General features: G+C 32.3%; 2 protein-coding genes and 1 non-coding gene across 3 annotated transcripts; 2 read left to right on the top strand and 1 right to left on the bottom strand.

The window, feature by feature from the left end:
• The first annotated feature begins 6,163 nt into the window (after positions 1 to 6,163).
• Positions 6,164 to 10,384, top strand: LOC102595224 (CASP-like protein 5B2). Its single transcript, XM_006349428.2, has 3 exons — positions 6,164 to 6,618; positions 8,896 to 9,028; positions 9,879 to 10,384. The coding sequence occupies exons 1-3, from the start codon at positions 6,437 to 6,439 to the stop codon at positions 10,077 to 10,079; spliced, it is 516 nt and encodes a 171-aa protein (XP_006349490.1). The 5' UTR covers positions 6,164 to 6,436; the 3' UTR covers positions 10,080 to 10,384.
• A 351-nt stretch (positions 10,385 to 10,735) lies between these two features.
• On the top strand, positions 10,736 to 10,809 carry TRNAI-AAU (transfer RNA isoleucine (anticodon AAU)). Its single transcript has one exon. It is a non-coding gene; the product is annotated as a tRNA-Ile (tRNA).
• Positions 10,810 to 11,187: 378 nt separating this feature from the next.
• LOC102595547 (uncharacterized) lies at positions 11,188 to 11,958 on the bottom strand. Its single transcript, XM_006349429.2, has one exon. It carries the CDS (start codon positions 11,868 to 11,870, stop codon positions 11,586 to 11,588), a length of 285 nt encoding a protein of 94 aa, XP_006349491.1. The 5' UTR covers positions 11,871 to 11,958; the 3' UTR covers positions 11,188 to 11,585.
• Positions 11,959 to 18,229: the final 6,271 nt, after the last annotated feature.

An 18,229-nucleotide genomic window follows, 5' to 3' on the forward strand; every position in this document is an offset into this window, starting at 1 on the left:
CACCCATAAGGCTTACCACCCTTAATTTGTCCATTATAACCAATTAATCATAAAAAAAACATTAAACAACACAAGAGATATCAATACCATTCACTTTACACATAATTCCATCAACTTTGAATTTATAGGAATAGACCCACTTCATAGCAAATTTTAGGATTTTGTAGAATACAAGGGTTCATGGAGTATTTCGTTCAAAAACCACCAACAAATATCAATTAATCCATATCCAAACGTTTCAAATCATTTTCATGCAAGAACCCTTGATAGAATTCAAAAACAAGCTTTTAGTCACTTTTTGAAAACATTGTAAAATCCTTTGAAATTGACTCTAGGATGAAGATGAGTCCTAGATGAAGAGCCACCATACCTCTCTTGAAGAATCCACTCGAAATTTGATGAAGAACTCACCAATTCCAAGCCCTAGCTCTTTTTCTTCTTCTTCTATGAACTAGAGAGAGTTTTTGGAGAGAGAATGATTTTGGAAATTATAATTTGAAGAATGAAGTTATAACCCTCATTTAAATGTTCTAATATACCTAAAATAATAAAAACTTCTTAAAATAAATACTCAAACATTTAATTAGCCAAGGGGGAAATTTACCAACCCACCCTTGGCTTGGCCGGCTTTGGACAGCTTTTACAGTGCCCAAAAACGTTGACTTCAAACTCAACCAAACTGACCTATAAACTCATTTCAAACATGTATACAATTTTATCAACTACTAACACGCATGTGAAGCTCTAATTATCCTATTTCATTTTGAGGGGTGTTACACCATGTTGGAAAAGTGCATGGAAGATCCTTCAGTTATCATACCAACTGAGGATATTGGTATCAAGGATAACTTATCTTATGAGGGGATTCTGGTTCAGATTCTAGATCGTCAAGTTCGCAAGTTGAGAACAAAAGATGTAGCATCAGTCAAAGTTCTTTGGAGGAACCAGTTTGTTGAGGAAACTACTTGGGAAGCTGAGGAAGATATGTCGAATAGATATCCACATCTCTTTGAAACCGGAGAAATTCCAGACCAATGTACTAATTCTCTTCTTAGTACTCGTGAATCGAGATTGCATGTTGTATTTGCATTTGCTTGTTGGGTGTTTGAACTGAATGATTGATAGTACACCCTTAGCCTACTGAGAGTAAGCTTATTCGAGGAAGAATGTTCCTAATGGAGAGATATTGTAACACCCCGTAACTAGAAAGAAATTAAAAAGAGCAAATAGTCACTTTTGGAAAGTATAAAAAAATTTGGAAAATTTTAAGTGTGTTAAAGTTGAGTTTTTGGTTAATTTAAAACGACCATAACTTCTAGCTCAAGAGGAGTTAGGTGTGTTTCCAGATATTGTAGGATAGATCTTGGAATAATCTTTCCAACGCCACTGAGTGTGCGCAATTTCGAGTCATATGAGGGAGATATGCCCATTGGAAGTTGGGCTGTTCAAATAAGGAAATGTCCAATCCGGATTTTAAAGGGGCATTATGGTATTTTCCTTAGCCAATTATTTTAATTTGTTTTTGGGTAATTAATTGGGGTCTAAACTGATCTTAGTCAGTTTACACTTTTGGAAAAAGAGTTAGGGTTTTGAGAAAAGAGAAAAAAAGAGGAGAAAAGAGGAAAGCAAGCAAGAATCGTCAAGATCTTCACGAATCGCTTGTGGATTTCGTCAAGGGGTGATCCCTACGAGGTATGTGAGTCTTTCATATCATTGGGTTCGTTCACCCACGCGCCAAACATGTTATTTCAGCGAAGTTTATTCTAGAAAGTTGAAAGTTGATGAATCTTGAATGTTGTTCTTGAAATTGACCTTCGTTCTTGAGTTAGCTTGAGATTGAGGAGTTCCTTGAGGTTAAAATGTTAGTTGAGTTAGATTCTGTGTATACATACTGTTATATGAATCTAAAGAGAACTTGAGAATAGTAGTTTAGTTTAAGCGAATTGGGGCTGGGAAACGAAGAAGGAAAAAAAGTCGGACAAGGAACTGGTAGCAGGTCCGCGTCGCGGACCTGTTCCTCAGATTTGAAAAAATTGTTTTCGCGTTGCGGAGCGGTCATGGACCATTTTGTTTCAAAATTTATTTCGCGACCTAATATTTTAATTCACGTCCGCGTCGCAGAGTAGTTCCCCATCAGTGATTTCTTGATTGTTTCTCATGATTAACTATCTAAAATCATTCCTAAACATCATGAGATCTTTACTATCACAAAACTCAATCCTTGAATCCATAATTCAATTCAAGGATCAGTTAAGAGTCAAGTCAAGAGAAGTTAAGAGTCAAACCAAGAGAAGTTAAGAGTCAAGAGAAGTTCATAGAGTTTTTCAAAAGTCTTTTTACAATCGTTTTAACTTATTTTAAGACTTGAGTTTCAAGTTGAGTAAAAAAGTAAAGAGTAAAAGTTGAAGTTCATTTCTTCAAAAGTATATGGGGACTATGTATTACCAAAGGGTTTAAAATGTTTTCACATTTAAACAAGAAAAGGAAACCTTGATTTCCAAAGAGCCTTTGAGCTAGTTTTTCAGTAAAGAGCCTTTGAGCAAGTTTTTCAGTAAAGAGCCTTTGAGCTAGTTTTCCAGTAAAGAGCCTTTGGGCTAGTTTTCAGTTAAAGAGTAAATGCTTTCACAATAAAGCAAGAGAGGAAACTTTGATTTCCAAGATAGCCTTTGAGCTATGTTTTTGAGCAATTATCTCAAATCACAGAAAGTAATGTTTTTTTTAAAACATAAGAGCTAGTATCATATTTTGGGAGTAGTATTGAGCACCGATATGGGGGAGAGTTCAGACAACTCACAGCCCCCATAAATCATGTAGCCACCATGGGTAGAAAAGGGTCATACTTTTGAGATGATTCCTTTAGTGCTTTTTAGCATAGACTAGTGGATCCATTTAGTAGTTCAGGTTCTATACTCGTGGCAAGGTATAGGACGGCCCTGACAGCGTGAGGCAAAACGATGTATCATCACGATAGCTCTTAAGTGATGGTTGTCGGTTAGAGAAACTCCCACAATAGTATTTTGTATTTTTATATACATCAGAAATATTTGTATTTTCATAATAAAAGAGAGTTCATATTGTATCTTTGCATATATACAGAGTTATTATTATATTTATAAATACACAAAGTTGAAAACCATGTTTTAAAGCTTTTCTTTATACTGCATTTATTTACACTGCTATCTATTGAAATCAGTTGAGTTGAGTTGAGTCAGTTAAGTTCTTCAGTTCCTCTCAAGCTTATGTCTTGTTTTAGAATTCCCCTCGCATACTCGTACATTCAATGTACTGATGCCAGTTGGCCTGTATCTTATTATGATGCAGACGCAGGTAACCAGGATCAGCATCCAGCGCCTCGTTATCAGGTTGAGCACTCAGAGTCAGTTGGTGAGCCTCCTAGATTTTCGGAGGATTGTTTTATTGCTTTCAGTATTTTTGTTCATTAGGATGTCGTGGGTCTTGTCCCGACGTCCATCTCAGTTGTTTAAAGGCTTCATATACAGAGTTAGTGATGTTAGTTCATGAGTCTTTTCTTTTTCTTTGCAGTTAAGTTGAGACTTGAGTTGCCATTTTGGCAAGGAATGTTATTTATTACATTCTTAGTTATTTATTGAGCAATTCAATGTACTATTTTTAAAAGTATTTATCTTGAGAAAAGTCTTCCGCTGAGTAAGTAAGCCAAGCCAAGGGTTCGCTTGGGGCCAACAATGGTTCTCGAGTGCCAGTCCCGCCTGGGGTGTAGGCTCGGGGCGTGACAAGTGTGATCTTTAAAGTAATTTATAATATTGAGGGATTTAGACTTAATGTTTTAATAGTTGGACTAAAATTTAAGTGTTGGGCTTCATAAAATAGTACAAATAAAGACTTAAGTTGATCAAAATTTATCAAAATACTTATATTTTATTTATAAATAATTATAAAATTTATATATATAACTTCTCGGTTCGGTTTGGTTATTTATGCGGTTAATTTTTAGCAAAACCAAAACCAAATCAAATAGTATTAGTTTTTCAAAATTTAAAATCAAACCTAACCAAATCAAACCAAATATTAGTTTTTCTAATCGATTTAATTCGAATTGCGATTCGATTTGATTTTATAACCATAACCATGAACCGCCCTAATGGTAATAATAAGAATTCGTTTTTATGGATAAGAAGGATATGAAGGAAACTGGATGTATATAAAAGTGACAAATTAAAGTTTGTTTCTTCAGATAAGATAATTAAATAGTGTGCTAATAAATTAATAATAGACACAAAATGGCTATTGGGGAAACATATTCTCTTATCATCACAAAATATATAAGAAGAGAATGAAAAATTCTTAACATCATTAAAAAAATTCAGAAATTAGTTAGAAGAGCACGAATTTGAATTATACGTTATTTTCGAAAGGCCATCAGACCTCCTGCAAATAAGTTGACAAGCTTGAATTACATTTTTAATTCAATTCATATCTTCAACTTTCGTTTTTCTAATCAAGTAAAAAAATCTATGAACAGTTGAAGCATACCATCTTTCGGGGATCAAACGGAACACATCTTCGCACATCGTTTACAATCCTCCATATTTTTTGTTTATATGTTTTATTTTGGTTAAGATTAACTTAGTAGTCTATTCTCAATGATTATGTACAAAATTTGATATGTCAAACTCATTTGTAACTTTTTACACATAAATATAAATTTAACGAAATAAAATAAAATGTAATTACCTTTCACCGTTAGCTACTTATCCTAAATAAGCTCCCAACATCCTCAGCTTTGTTTCATAGAAACATTATTAGCAACAAAAACTGCTCCTCGTGTATAAATAGCTAATTCAGTGGCAGACCATTCGGAGGAGGTATCCCTACAACACATTCGGAGGGAGGCTAACTCAGTGGCGGACCTATTAGCAGATTACGAAAGGACAACAAAGGATCCAACTATGGCTATAAATCAGCTCTACGTTTTTAATGCATCTCCTTCCTTTATATTAAAAACTCTTAAAAGAGATGCTACTGGAACTACATCGCATAGATCAGCTCCTTTTTGTAATGGATAAATCTTATTATTAAATTGTTAAGGAATGACAAAAGTCCCACATCGGTGGTTAATGAGATGGGTGAACTCCTTATAAGGCTTGGGCAATTCTCCTCCCTTTGAACTAGCTTTTGGGGTGTGAGCTAGGCCTAAGACCTAATTTAGCATGGTTTCAGAGCAGGGTCCGTCTCACCCGATGTTGGGACCCCCAAAATCAAAATTGCCCACGTACCAGATGCTAAGCATTGGGCGTGTGGTGGGGTGTTAAGAATGACAAAAGTCCAACATCGGTGGTTAATGAGATGGGTGGACTCCTTATAAGGCTTGGGCAATCCTCCTCCCTTTGAGCTAGCTTTTGGGGTGTGAGTTAGGCCTAAGACCTAATTTAACATAAATAAATAAAATCATTCCGTTCTTAAGTAAAAACTAAACAATAAAAACAGAGGGTTCGTAAGGAAAATAATAGCAAGGTAAAATTTGTTCGTTGTAGAATAATAATATAATTTAATTATATAAAAAATTATACTCTTTTTCCTCTCAATTTACTGGAAAATATTTTAACTCCATATATAATTTAAGATTTTTTCTAATAAATTTATTGATCTAAAATAAATTAAAAATATTATGCCACAGTAAATAATTTTACTAAGAACAAAATAAAAAACAGCATTAAATTATAAATAATTATATAAATTTATCTTAAATTAACTAAAAAGAAAAGAAATATCACATAAATTTATAAAATTTGATAGAGGAAGTATATGGAAGACTTGCCTAATGTTTAAAATAGGAGGAGAAATATGTGAAATGTCAAAAAATATTAGAGGAATTGAGGAGGTGTTTGGCCATGTATCTACTCTTTTTTTTTTTTTTTTTATTATTATTGAATTTCTAAAAAAACACATTTAATCATATAATTTTGACATTTCAATTTTAAAGTTAAATTCCAGAATTTTCAATAGTTTGAAAAACAACAAAATGTATTTCAGCTTTAAATTACTCATAAAACAAATAAAAATAACTCAAATTTATATTCATAACCAAATATAACTTCATTTTCAAATATTATTTTTTCGCTTTTAAATTTCACAATAAATGTGTAATTTAATGGAAGGAAGATTAAAAGGGAAGTTAAAGTAATAAAGCAAAGACCCACGTCGGACACCACTATCAAAATGAGTAGCATACAAAGCTTCGCCATTACTGTCCAATTCTTGTCGGAGGTTTATACATCATCTAAGCAACCATAAAAACCCGTCAAGAAAATTGCATTGTTAGCTAAAGGGTTCAATTGGGTGCATATAGATGTAAAGATCTATGCACAAGCACTCTGGTAAATGGGGTTCTTGAATTTGGGAGAAATACAGGGATCTGAGGTTCTTGAAATGGGATTTTTGGTTTTCTTGGAGAAAAATGCTCTATGGGGAGCTTAAAGGTCTGAAATTTGTTAGGAATAATATAAGGATGAAGCATTTGGTGGGAAGTCCAGGAACTGTGAGTGGGTTGCTGTTGAGATTGGGGCAATGCTTATTAGCAGCTGGATCAATTGGGATTATGGTTTCTGCTTCTGGTTTCTCTAATTACACTGCTTTCTGGTATATATGCCTATCTCTTTATTGGTTTTTTATTGTGTTCTCAAGCTAATTTCCCTCATTGATTATGAAGTTCTGTGTTTCTTTACTCTATACTTGTGCTTCATTATCAGATAAATTCATGAATTTAACAATGTCTATGATAACTAAGGAATGGAAAAGATCGAAACTTGCCTCTGAACTTTGCAAAATGATCCAAATTTTCCCTCCTAATAGCAGGATCAATTCTATCCTTGTTGCCATTAGAAGCAGAGGCTTAGTTAGCACTTATTGACTAACATGGGAGAGGCTTTGTGATCTTTTTTTTACAAACGAAAAGGGTCAAATTTGCCGTTGAACTTTGAATAATACTGGTAGTTGTTCCAGCGACAACAACATCTTCATTACTAAGAACCTCCTTTGAATAGGTATCTATCCCTCGAGCTCAATTTAACCACCCTCAAGCTTAAACCAACCCGAATGGAACTTAAACAATGATCAAGTGCAATGATAGAGCTCTATATCGACCTCCTAATGCTTAAACAAACCTTACTACACAGTATTCAACTCCTAAATCATTTGCAGTATCGTGAAGGTCAAGGTGGATTATAGTGGTTGAGGGTGATGGCCTCTTTTTTCTTTTGAAAAGTAATAATGGTATATTAAAAGCACTAGGGCAGGGCTGAAGCCGTATATACAGAGGGAATAACCCCCAAGCCATGTTTTGTTTGCTCTTTGTGAGTATGTGGGGGTGAAGTGCTGGTGGAGTACTGATGGTTTTCAGTTGGTGTTTCTGAGAGTGGAGAGAATCATTTGTTATGGTAATGATTGATTTAGAAGGTTGAGGGAGGGACTTTGGTTGAGAAAAATGAAATTCGGATCATATCACAAAGTTCAAGGTCAATCTGGACCCTTTTGTATAGTCTTAAGGACAAATTTGATCATTTCTCCTTGTAAATAAGGCCCACGTTTTGGAATGCCTACACCAATCTGATCCATATTTTTGATGGCAAGGATAAACTTAACTTCAATTATTAGCAAAGAGAAATTTGGACCTTTTACTCTTATCATAAAGTAATTATAGAAGAAAAGAGAGGGAAAAGGGGAATCGGGGTAACACTTTAGCTGTTTGTCTTTTGCTCCGCATAGGTTGAAGGATTTGCAACTTATGTCACATGTTTGAGCCTTGCACCGCACAATCTAAGCTTGGTGCTTAAGTGGAAAAGGGTGGAGGGAGTTCTCATTCCCCGAGTTTTGAAGGCTTCAGGTGGACCTAAAGGTTTGCTGCAAACTGACTTCTCGGTCATAAGAAAAAACATTTCCTTGTTCACCATCTGCGTTTGAACTTCTGTTTTAAGACTGAGCAAGTTAAGTTTGGAACTATTTATTACTGTACAATAGTCAACTTTTCATGAAGTAGTTTGGATTGTCGCATTCATTGTTTAGAGAAGAAATCTTAAAACAGAAAGAATTAAATGAACATTCAAATATATAATAATTGTAGCATCTAATTTGTGGTCTAACTTCTAACTTACGGACTTTTCTGCATACGTGTAATATATCATGTTTCATCTGGAGGACCTATTCTAATTTCCTTTATTTTTCATGATAAGACGGAACCTATCTAATGTAAAACTGCTAGATAAAGAGAGGTGTGGTTATTTAGCTTTGGCATCTTCTTTACATCATTGAAGTTAAACATGTGAAAGCATGTTCCCGAGGGGCCATGTACTTTGGTGAAAAGGGGAGGGTGAAGATGTGGATATCCCAAGCATTTGAGCAGTACTCGATAAGACGCCTTATATGTAACCCAGGATTGCTCCCTAACTCTTGATTTACATTGCTCAGACTCAACACATAATGTCTATATGGAGGTCATAAAAAAATATCTATATGGATCATTGGTTAATCCATGACAGTCGGCTGTATGTTTTGTATTCTCTACTCGGCAAGATGCTTGAAGAACAAAGGCTCCCTGGCCTGTTAAGTGTTCTGTTTCTTTCTAATATGCACTTTCCTTGCCTTTTGCTGAAAAGATTGGCGCCTCTTATCTCTAACTAATTTGAACTTCTGATCTGTTTTTCGCTGTTGCTACTTGCTTCTTATATACAATGTACAGTAATTAATTGCTTATTTTAAAAAAAAATACGTCTTTCTTTGCATCAATGTATGCCAAAATTTTCAGCGTCCCTCCATTAGCCAGTGGACCTCTTAAAATAGTGTAGAACTGATCCGTTCAGTATACACATCTCCTTGTAATGATTATGCATGTTTTATACAGTGCCTGACATATTCTTGCAGCTATTTGATTGCATCTATGGGTCTTCAAGTATTGTGGAGCTCTGGGCTTGCATGTCTGGACATATATGCTTTAAGGATAAAACGGGACCTTCAAAATCCAGTCTTAGTGAGCCTTTTTGTTGTTGGAGACTGGGTATGTACTTTTGATTTGCTTTCTCTTCTTGCTTATGTGATGTAGTTGTACATGTATAAATGAAACAATATAAGCACCTGTTTGTCTATTCTATCCTTATTCTTGTTTTCTCACTCGTGATTTGTCCCTTAAAGAATTTATATTTTCTTGCTTTCTTTACTTCACAATTTTTACCAAGAATAAATGATTTGATTCCCCTCTTGCTTGAAGCAATGATTGCTCGACTTTCTTTGCTACTTGTCCTTGGTTATTGACAAACTTGTGAGTTTGAAAGTACAATTTTCTTTGCTTTTGAGTAACAACTGATATTCAGTCAGTGTCATTGACTCAATCCAGTTCAGAATGTTTTGGATACTGTAAACTGTTCTTTCCTGCCGTTAAGGCCTGTACAAACACTACGCTTTGATAGACCTCATAAATACCACTGGAAATTCACCTTAACTGTGACAAACAATCTTCTGCCATTAGTTCTGCTCTATACAGGGCACTAATGTTCCACTGCTCAAATGCTTTTTCCTCCCTGGCTTAAGATCCCCTTATTCTACATGATTTGACAACGGAAGCTTGGTCTTACTGTTTGTGCCGCTCACTCCTGCAGAAGGAAATCCTCCCTTTATGCCTTCTCTGACTATAATCTTGTCCTATCAACAATATTTTCGAACTTTTTTTTTTCCTTTTCAGAATGCATATCTATTGTCACAGGAATCTTAATCATTTAAATGTGTGTAACTATGCTGTATCCCCTTGCCATAAATAAAGTCTTTACATTTCTTGATTTGTCGTACTGTTGAACGCCAGATTATTGTCTTGTCTGAATTTCGACTGTTCACTGGCTTGACTTTAATTACAGGTGACTGCAACCTTGTCACTGGCAGGTGCGTGCTCATCAGCAGGGATTGCTGTTTTATATTCAAAAGATTTAAACTTGTGCAGTACACCACCTCATCTTCCATGTGGTCGATTTGAGCTCTCTGTGGTGTTGGCATTCTTAACCTGGTTTCTTATCGCCATTTCTTCTCACGTGATGTTTTGGATTCTAGCCACCATCTAATGATGTGAGCACGTCTCTCTGCTGAGAATATTGCTACTTATGAAATGGCCGATCACATCTAAATTCTAATTACCACAAACTCCCTTACCAGTCCACATGAGTTTCTTCTGCACTGATGGAGTTTGGCTGTTCCCTGTTGTGCTCATCAAGTTCAATTTTGATTCAAGTGTAAATTGTAACCTCTTTTTTGTACTCTAATCTACTGCAGTTTTGAAATCAAATTTTGAATATCTAGCTGTTGCTTAACTATGGGGTGCCATTTGAAGTTGTACAAATGCATATAACTTACATGCTTCAGTTGTGCACCTAATGTCGATGTGACTTTTATGAAGTAATCAGAAAATGATATATAAAATATTTATGATTGCGTTTTGTCAATGACTATTTTTCACTTAATAAGTGGAGAGAAACTAGTGAGGCTTATCGAACTTTATAGGACCGACCACTACATAATTATGTCAGTTGAGAAAGTTCAAAAGAGCTTCCCTTCTGTCATTACAACAATGAATCTTATAAGTGGACTGAATCCAATTCATATTATCTGGTTATTGTTCTCAAATAATGAAATCTTCCTTTACTAACCTGACTTGTATGTTTTTATAGCTTTCAATAATTTCTCATGTTTTGTGTATAATACGAGACTCTTGAGACAACATGGCCCATTAGCTCAGTTGGTTAGAGCGTCGTGCTAATAACGCGAAGGTCGCAGGTTCGAGACCTGCATGGGCCATAATATTTTTTTATATTGGATTCTTCTGCTGAATCTGTTTCAATTTCTCTTTTTCTTTCTTTCTAGATTTAAAAACCTAGCTAGATGAGCAAATTTTATAAATAGTCAAATAATTATAGATTTATTGCATATATTCAAGATTCAATATTATTATATCATATAAAGATAAATAAAACTAAATAGTCAAATATTCTTCCTAATAATAATAATTTCTCAAAGACGCGGATAGACACTACTCCTATTTTGAAATTAATCATGAGTTTATTCACTTGTTAAAGTCAGAAGTAGAAGCTTCTTGCGTTTCCTCTATTTTTATTTTTTTTGGACTATTATGGTTCATCATTATCTTATAAAAGACATTTTATTGAATCAACAATATGACAAAAATAAAATAAACAGTACTAATTATGACAATATATCCTGCATAATATACATACACAAAATAATGTGACCACCTTCAAATTTTTACACAGAGAAAAGCAAAAGTTTGAGTTGCCTTTGGTTATCCTCAAACAAGAAACCATCAAAGTAAGTAAAAGTCTGAAGTCCCTTTGGTTAATCCTCAAACTTACACCAAACTAAAAACCAACAAACAAAAGAAAATAAAAATACTAGTAGTAGAAAAGAAGAAGCTTATATATCACACGTGAAAAGTAACAACAATTACGCCCTCAATCCCAAACAAGTCTGACGATCCTTTTTGCTATTGATTTTCCTTTAGCAAAAGTTATTATTTTTTAAACTTCAACTTCAACTTCAACTTCAAGATCATCGAATCACTTCATAGCACGAGAAGAAATCCGATGACACCTAGCCGCGGGCGACTGAACTCCATTTGACACTATTCTTTTGGTGACAGTACTCGCAGAAGGTGACGATGATGAAGTAGTCGAAAACATAGTATCAACATGACCAAAAAATTGTAAATCGGACGTTTCATAACGTCCTGAATCGCCTGGAAGTTTCATATAAGAAGTCGAAGGAGATTCAGACATCCATGTTCCCCTTCCATTTTTGTACTCAACTATTGCTTTGTAAACAAATGGTATCAACCCCTCCATTTTAATTCTTTTTTTTTTTGCAAAGTTTTTTTTTTGAGTAATGGAGGAGACTTTTTGGAAAGGGGAATATATATAGTAAGGTGTGATTTATTGGATAGGATAGTCTTAGCTGTAAATACTAAGGAAAATATAATATAAAGAATCTTCTAAGCAAAAAACTTCCACACGTGAAAGCTACATTTAAACTACATTACTTTTTACATTTCACCAAATTTCAATTTATAATTATTTCTCTTCATCTGACTTTTAACACAGTTTTAGTTATTAAAATATTTTAGTTTGGTAGGTAGTTTCATTTAAAATCCATTGGTCAGTGGATGATCCTAAATAAACTATGGGATTGTGCATTTTATAATGCTTTAATTAGTATCCATGGTTTTTCCATGATACTACTATATATATATTAGTAATATATGATGTGTTGTAGTTAGGCTTTTCTGGCTTAAATTAATTTATATTATGGTTCATCTGAAGTAAGTAATTTTGACTTAGATTTTATATGGCTATATATTAAAAATCTACTTGATAAGTATAAATATTTATTCCGGCTTAATTTATATAATTTTTGGGAGTTAATTTTTTTATAAGATCTATATATCATTTTAAATAAAATCTGCATATTTGAAAACTACATAATATTTATATATATTCAATAATTAATAATTTAAAATATTTCAAAAAACATATAAAAAAATCTGTTTTACTCTTGAAATTGAAACAACACTACAACAATTGTGATGGAAGGCGTAATATCGAACGTATGGTAAATTAATTTTGAACTAAAAAATTCATAATATTCAAATCCTAAATCCGATATGATTGTTAAGTATTGATTTATAATATATCGTATTATATTGTATTGTGTTATATATATCGTATTGTATTGTTTTAATGAATATGACGTTTGGATAGATTGTATTGTTTTCCGTAGTTACGTAATGTCACACATCTACAATTTGAATGTTAAACCTACAAGAAAATTATGCTACGAAAACAGGGTTATTATAGAAAAAGATAAGGCAAAGGATAAAATTAGGATTATTAAATAATAGTAAAGATAAAATAAGAAAAACATATTAAAGCAACGATGCATACACACCAAATCAATTATTATACAAAATATTTTTTTCATCATTATCTAACAATAAATTTAAACGATACAATATAATAAAATTTAAATAACATTAATTAAAATAAAAATTATGTTTAAACTAACGTTGATAAAATACAATGGATAACAATTAACAACCATCCAAACAATGTGCTGCTAGATAATGGATATATATATGAGGTTAGCACTTAGCAGTATATATGCGGCAGATGACTATGTCAATTTATAATACTACTATTTTAATGGTTAGTTAATATGTAGTTTTTCATTATTTGGTGACTATACCATATCTTTTTTTTAATTAAGATATGGTGATTCTTCATTCTTCTAGAAGCTTTAAAAAAATCAAAAGTGATGTTGCATTTGCTATTATCAGAACTATATACAGCTTTTCCAGCAAAATAATTATTTTTCTTTTTTTCTCATTTTATTCCCATCTAAGATTGGCTAACTATGCTCCAATAACATCAGAAGCACCAAAAGTGGAATAACAAAGACAAATTAAATTTAATAAAATAGTACTAACTTTTGCTAATGGTTATACATGTGTGGATGGATACATATTGATTCTTCTGCTTTAGCCTACCTGATTTGTTTGGTTTCATAATTTCTTTAAGGAATTATTAAAATCTTGACAAAAAAGACCGGAGATAAAAGTTATAAAAATATGTTGTTTTTTTCCATTTGGGAGTGCCTTGAACAGCTGGCCTGAAAAGTTCAGCTTGCCAATAAATAAAATAAGGCAAGAGCAAAAGCTTAAATGTAAGTTAAACCAACTTCTTATTAATCTAATTACTAAGTGCAGATATTTCGTAAAATTAATTGAGGTAGGTAAAAATTGATTATATGATAGTTATATAAATAAAAATTATAAAATTTATTTTTCTTACATATTTTCCCTTTTAATATGTATAAAAAAAATATTTTCGTCCTTTTGGAAATTTTTGAATATTTGCATCCCATTTTTTTTTACCCGATATAACGTAACTTGTTGTGACTCAATTGATGAATCTTTCATTATCTCTTAATTAAAAAGATAATAATGATACTTTTCATATCTTTGATATATAAGTAGCTCTTTCTTTATTTTAAAGAAAAAGTATAGAAAAATACAAACATTATTAGTCATATAAAAGATTTATCCTGCATTTGATATGAACAAGGAGATAAAACTTACGTCGATAAATCCTATAATTTTTTTTCATATCACAATTGAAATATTCTCATTGAAACTTTCTGTTAAATTTTTAATGTGTTTATTTTATGATTATCCATCAATGTTGATCTATGAGTACTTGCTTTAGTGAAATCAAATTCTTTGTGCGATAACTTGAAGATTTTTACATCATAAATATAAAGAAAGATGGAAAAGTGTCTAGACGTAATTTCTATTTTTGATACAACAACTTATCTTACCATAATGATTTGTTTTGGTTATGGTGGAAAATTTAGAATTTGTTAGAATTTTTATTTTCGATACGTTTGAATTAGGAGTTTTTTTTCAAGTGAAACACCTATATCCTCTTTTCAACTTGAGAGAATCTTACCTTTCATCATATTATTTAGAATTTGTCTTTATTATATTTATATATTTATTATTTGTACTGCGATATTTTAAAAGAGCAAAGGACATAAATCACATACTTTAAAGCCAAAATGACCATTTGTCCCTTATAAGTTTAAATGACTGAAATCCCTTAAAAATTTAAAACACGGATACAATAATTCAGCACTGATACATTAAATATATGGTGCGGATACATTATTAATTAAAGGTTGGATATTTTTTTGTTGCACTTTTAATGGAAAATAAAAACGGAAAATAAAAAATTGAATCCCATAAATCACGCCAAATCAGTTTTCGTAAAGTGATTCCCAAAAATAACAAATCAAATCAGAATTGAAAAGATTCAAATAGTGTTCATCTTCTGCTCTATTTCAACAAATCAATTCAGAATTGAAAGATTCAAATTGCGTTCATCTTCTTCTCTACTTCAACGAAGAGGACTTCGACTGAGAATCAATTTTGTTGAAGTGAGTTTAATCAGATAGGTAATGAATATATCAATTTTGTTGAGACATTTTGGAGTTTGGGAGAGTGAGATTAATTATGAAAGATACAAGAGTGATGGGATATTGGTTGGTGAAGATGTTTCCTTCATGAACCTAGTTTCAACAATTGCGGCTGAGTTGAATATTGATGAGTTGAGAAAAAATATTAATATACGATACATTGTAGAAGAAAACTCCTCTCCAATGAATATAAGGACTGATATGGGAGTACGATTGTACGTAGAGGTGAAGAAACGCGAGATCGGATTTGGAATGTATCCCCTCTGTATTGATATAATTGATAAGGATGTTGTCGATATTGAAAATTTTGATGTGTTGATTGGTTCAATCGTCTGTGTTGAAGGTGCTGAACAGGATACACTCGCTCTCAACTTGGTAGAATAAAAAAATGGTGATTTGTGTTATATACCAGAGTTAGAGGTGACGAATTACATATCTGATACAAAAGTACAGACGTGAAAGTGGATCAATTGTACAAAGATAAAGCCACTCTGATATCTGTAATGGCAAAATACAAAATAAAACATGGCTTTAATTTCAGAGTAAAGAGATTTGATAACTGGAGGTATGGAACTTTGTCTAGTATATTTCATGTGTTAATGTATCAATATATGATTGTTCTGATTATTGTATCGTTGAAATTTGTTGAAACAGTACATAAACATTATAGGCTAAAATTATGATACAATAACTGTGTCTAGTTTATTTCATGTGTTAATGTATCAATATATGATTGTTCTGATTAATGTATCGTTGAAATTTGTTGAAACAGTACAGAAACATTACAGGCTAAAATTATGATACAATAACTGTGTCTAGTTTATTTCATGTGTTAATGTATCAATATATGATTGTTCTGATTAATGTATCGTTGAAATTTGTTGAAACAGTACAGAAACATTACAGGCTAAAATTATGATACAATAACTGTGTCTAGTTTATTTCATGTGTTAATGTATCAATATATGATTGTTCTGATTAATGTATCGTTGAAATTTGTTGAAACAGTACAGAAACATTACAGGCTAAAATTATGATACAATAACTGTGTCTAGTTTAGTTACAGGCTAAAATTATGATATAATAACTGTGTCTAGTTTATTTCATGTGTTAATGTATCAATATATGATTGTTCTGATTAATGTTTCGTTGAAATTTGTTGAAACAGTAAGGAAACATTACTGGATAAAATTATGATACAATAACTGTGTCTAGTTTATTTCATATGATAATGTATCAATATATGTTTGTTCTGATTAATGTATCATTTGAAAATTTGTTGAAACAGTAAGGAAACATTACTGGATAAAATTATGATACAATAACTGTGTCTAGTTTATTTCATATGATAATGTATCAATATATGATTGTTCTGATTAATGTTTCGTTGAAATTTGTTGAAACAGTAAGGAAACATTACTGGATAAAATTATGATACAATAACTGTGTCTAGTTTATTTCATATGATAATGTATCAATATATGTTTGTTCTGATTAATGTATCATTGAAATTTGTTGAAACAGTAAGGAAACATTATTGGATAAAATTATGATACAGTAAATGTGTGACATATATATTTTGATATATCATAGAGTAACTGATACATATTACTATACTGTTTGTTAATGTTTGATATTATATATGTGTATAATAATGATGATACATTATTGTAGTAAAGCTGATAGAAGTATGCATTCTATTGATGTATCTGAAAAAATGCAGCTACAAATTATTGTGTTTATCGGATGACTGATGTTGGAGATTCAGTGCATCTGTTAGGAAGAAATCGGATTTATTCAAAATAAGGTACTTCAATAGTGAGCATATATGTCCGATAAGGGATAGGTTATTAACAAATGTTCAAGCTACAGTTGGGTTTATAAGTGTTGTGACAGCGCCTAAACTGCACAATCATAAAAGAATTCATACACCAAATGATGTTATTGAGGATATTAGAACGGATGCACATTCATACACCCACACATTTAAAGCATAGGGCATGCCACTTAAACGATACAACTGCTTAACTATGGTTCTCTCTTTCCTCCATGACATCATTAACCTTGAAAATGCACGTTGTCCTCAAGGAAAATATTCATATGTACCGTCTTCAACCATCAAGAAGTCATTAACATGGATGGGTGATTCAGGTAGTTGTGAGAGAACAAATATGTTGAGGAAGTAGAGAATTCCCATGTGGAAAGCATCCTGATCGTTGTCCCAATTACCTTAAAGAAAACGGTTAACAAGTCGTGCCTTACTCACACTATTAGACTTTACTAAATCCAAAAAATATCTCTGAATAAGGCTGCTCTTTGAGGTATTGGGATACTGAAAGTCATTGGGATCTCCAATGCATTTCAATCCTATTATCATAGCAAATTCTTTTATATCGAAGCGCAAAATATTCCCATTCGCATGCCGAACATGAAGCTCGTTAGGGTTATCCTGTTCAATCTCAAGAAGCAACAAACATTTGGATATTTGGCCCTGATAGCTGCAGGTATGAATGTCGGCATATGGCTCAAAAATAGAATTTGTAAACAACTCGAAAGCCTCAACATTCATGTACTTTTTCAAATCTTGTACAAAGTCATTGTTGTATGCTGCACCAAATTTCAAACAGTGTGTAGCGATTTGCTTGATAACATAACTCATAGTCTGTAAGAATCCAAAACCATAACAGAATATTATGCAAAAATAACAACCTGTTATTAAGATGATACACAATATAACACATTGTTAAGAAAGACACATTAATGACTGAGATACAAAAAATAACAGATACACAAACAGACTCACAAACAAAACACGTACGATACACATACAGACCCATAAATAAAACACATTATATGTAACTGATACAACATTTACTATGAAAGACACATTATATGTAACTGATACAATATTTAGTATGAAAACTTGAAATAGCAGATACACATACACAGACCCATAAACAAAACACAAACGCTACATTAATGACTGAGATCTACTGAACAATGCATGTTATAACAGTTGAAATAAAATACATTATAATTTGACTTAGTTAGGGTTAGTGTATAGATTGATTACAGATAATAACGATACATTAAATAAGAGACCTGAATTTGTGCATTTTTTGTATCATAAATTGATTAAACTAACAAAAAAAATTACAACATTCGAAAGAAGAAG

The sequence above is a fragment of the Solanum tuberosum genome, unplaced genomic scaffold, assembly GCF_000226075.1.
Source record: "Solanum tuberosum cultivar DM 1-3 516 R44 unplaced genomic scaffold, SolTub_3.0 scf00106, whole genome shotgun sequence".
Classification (NCBI taxonomy): Eukaryota; Viridiplantae; Streptophyta; class Magnoliopsida; order Solanales; family Solanaceae; genus Solanum; species Solanum tuberosum.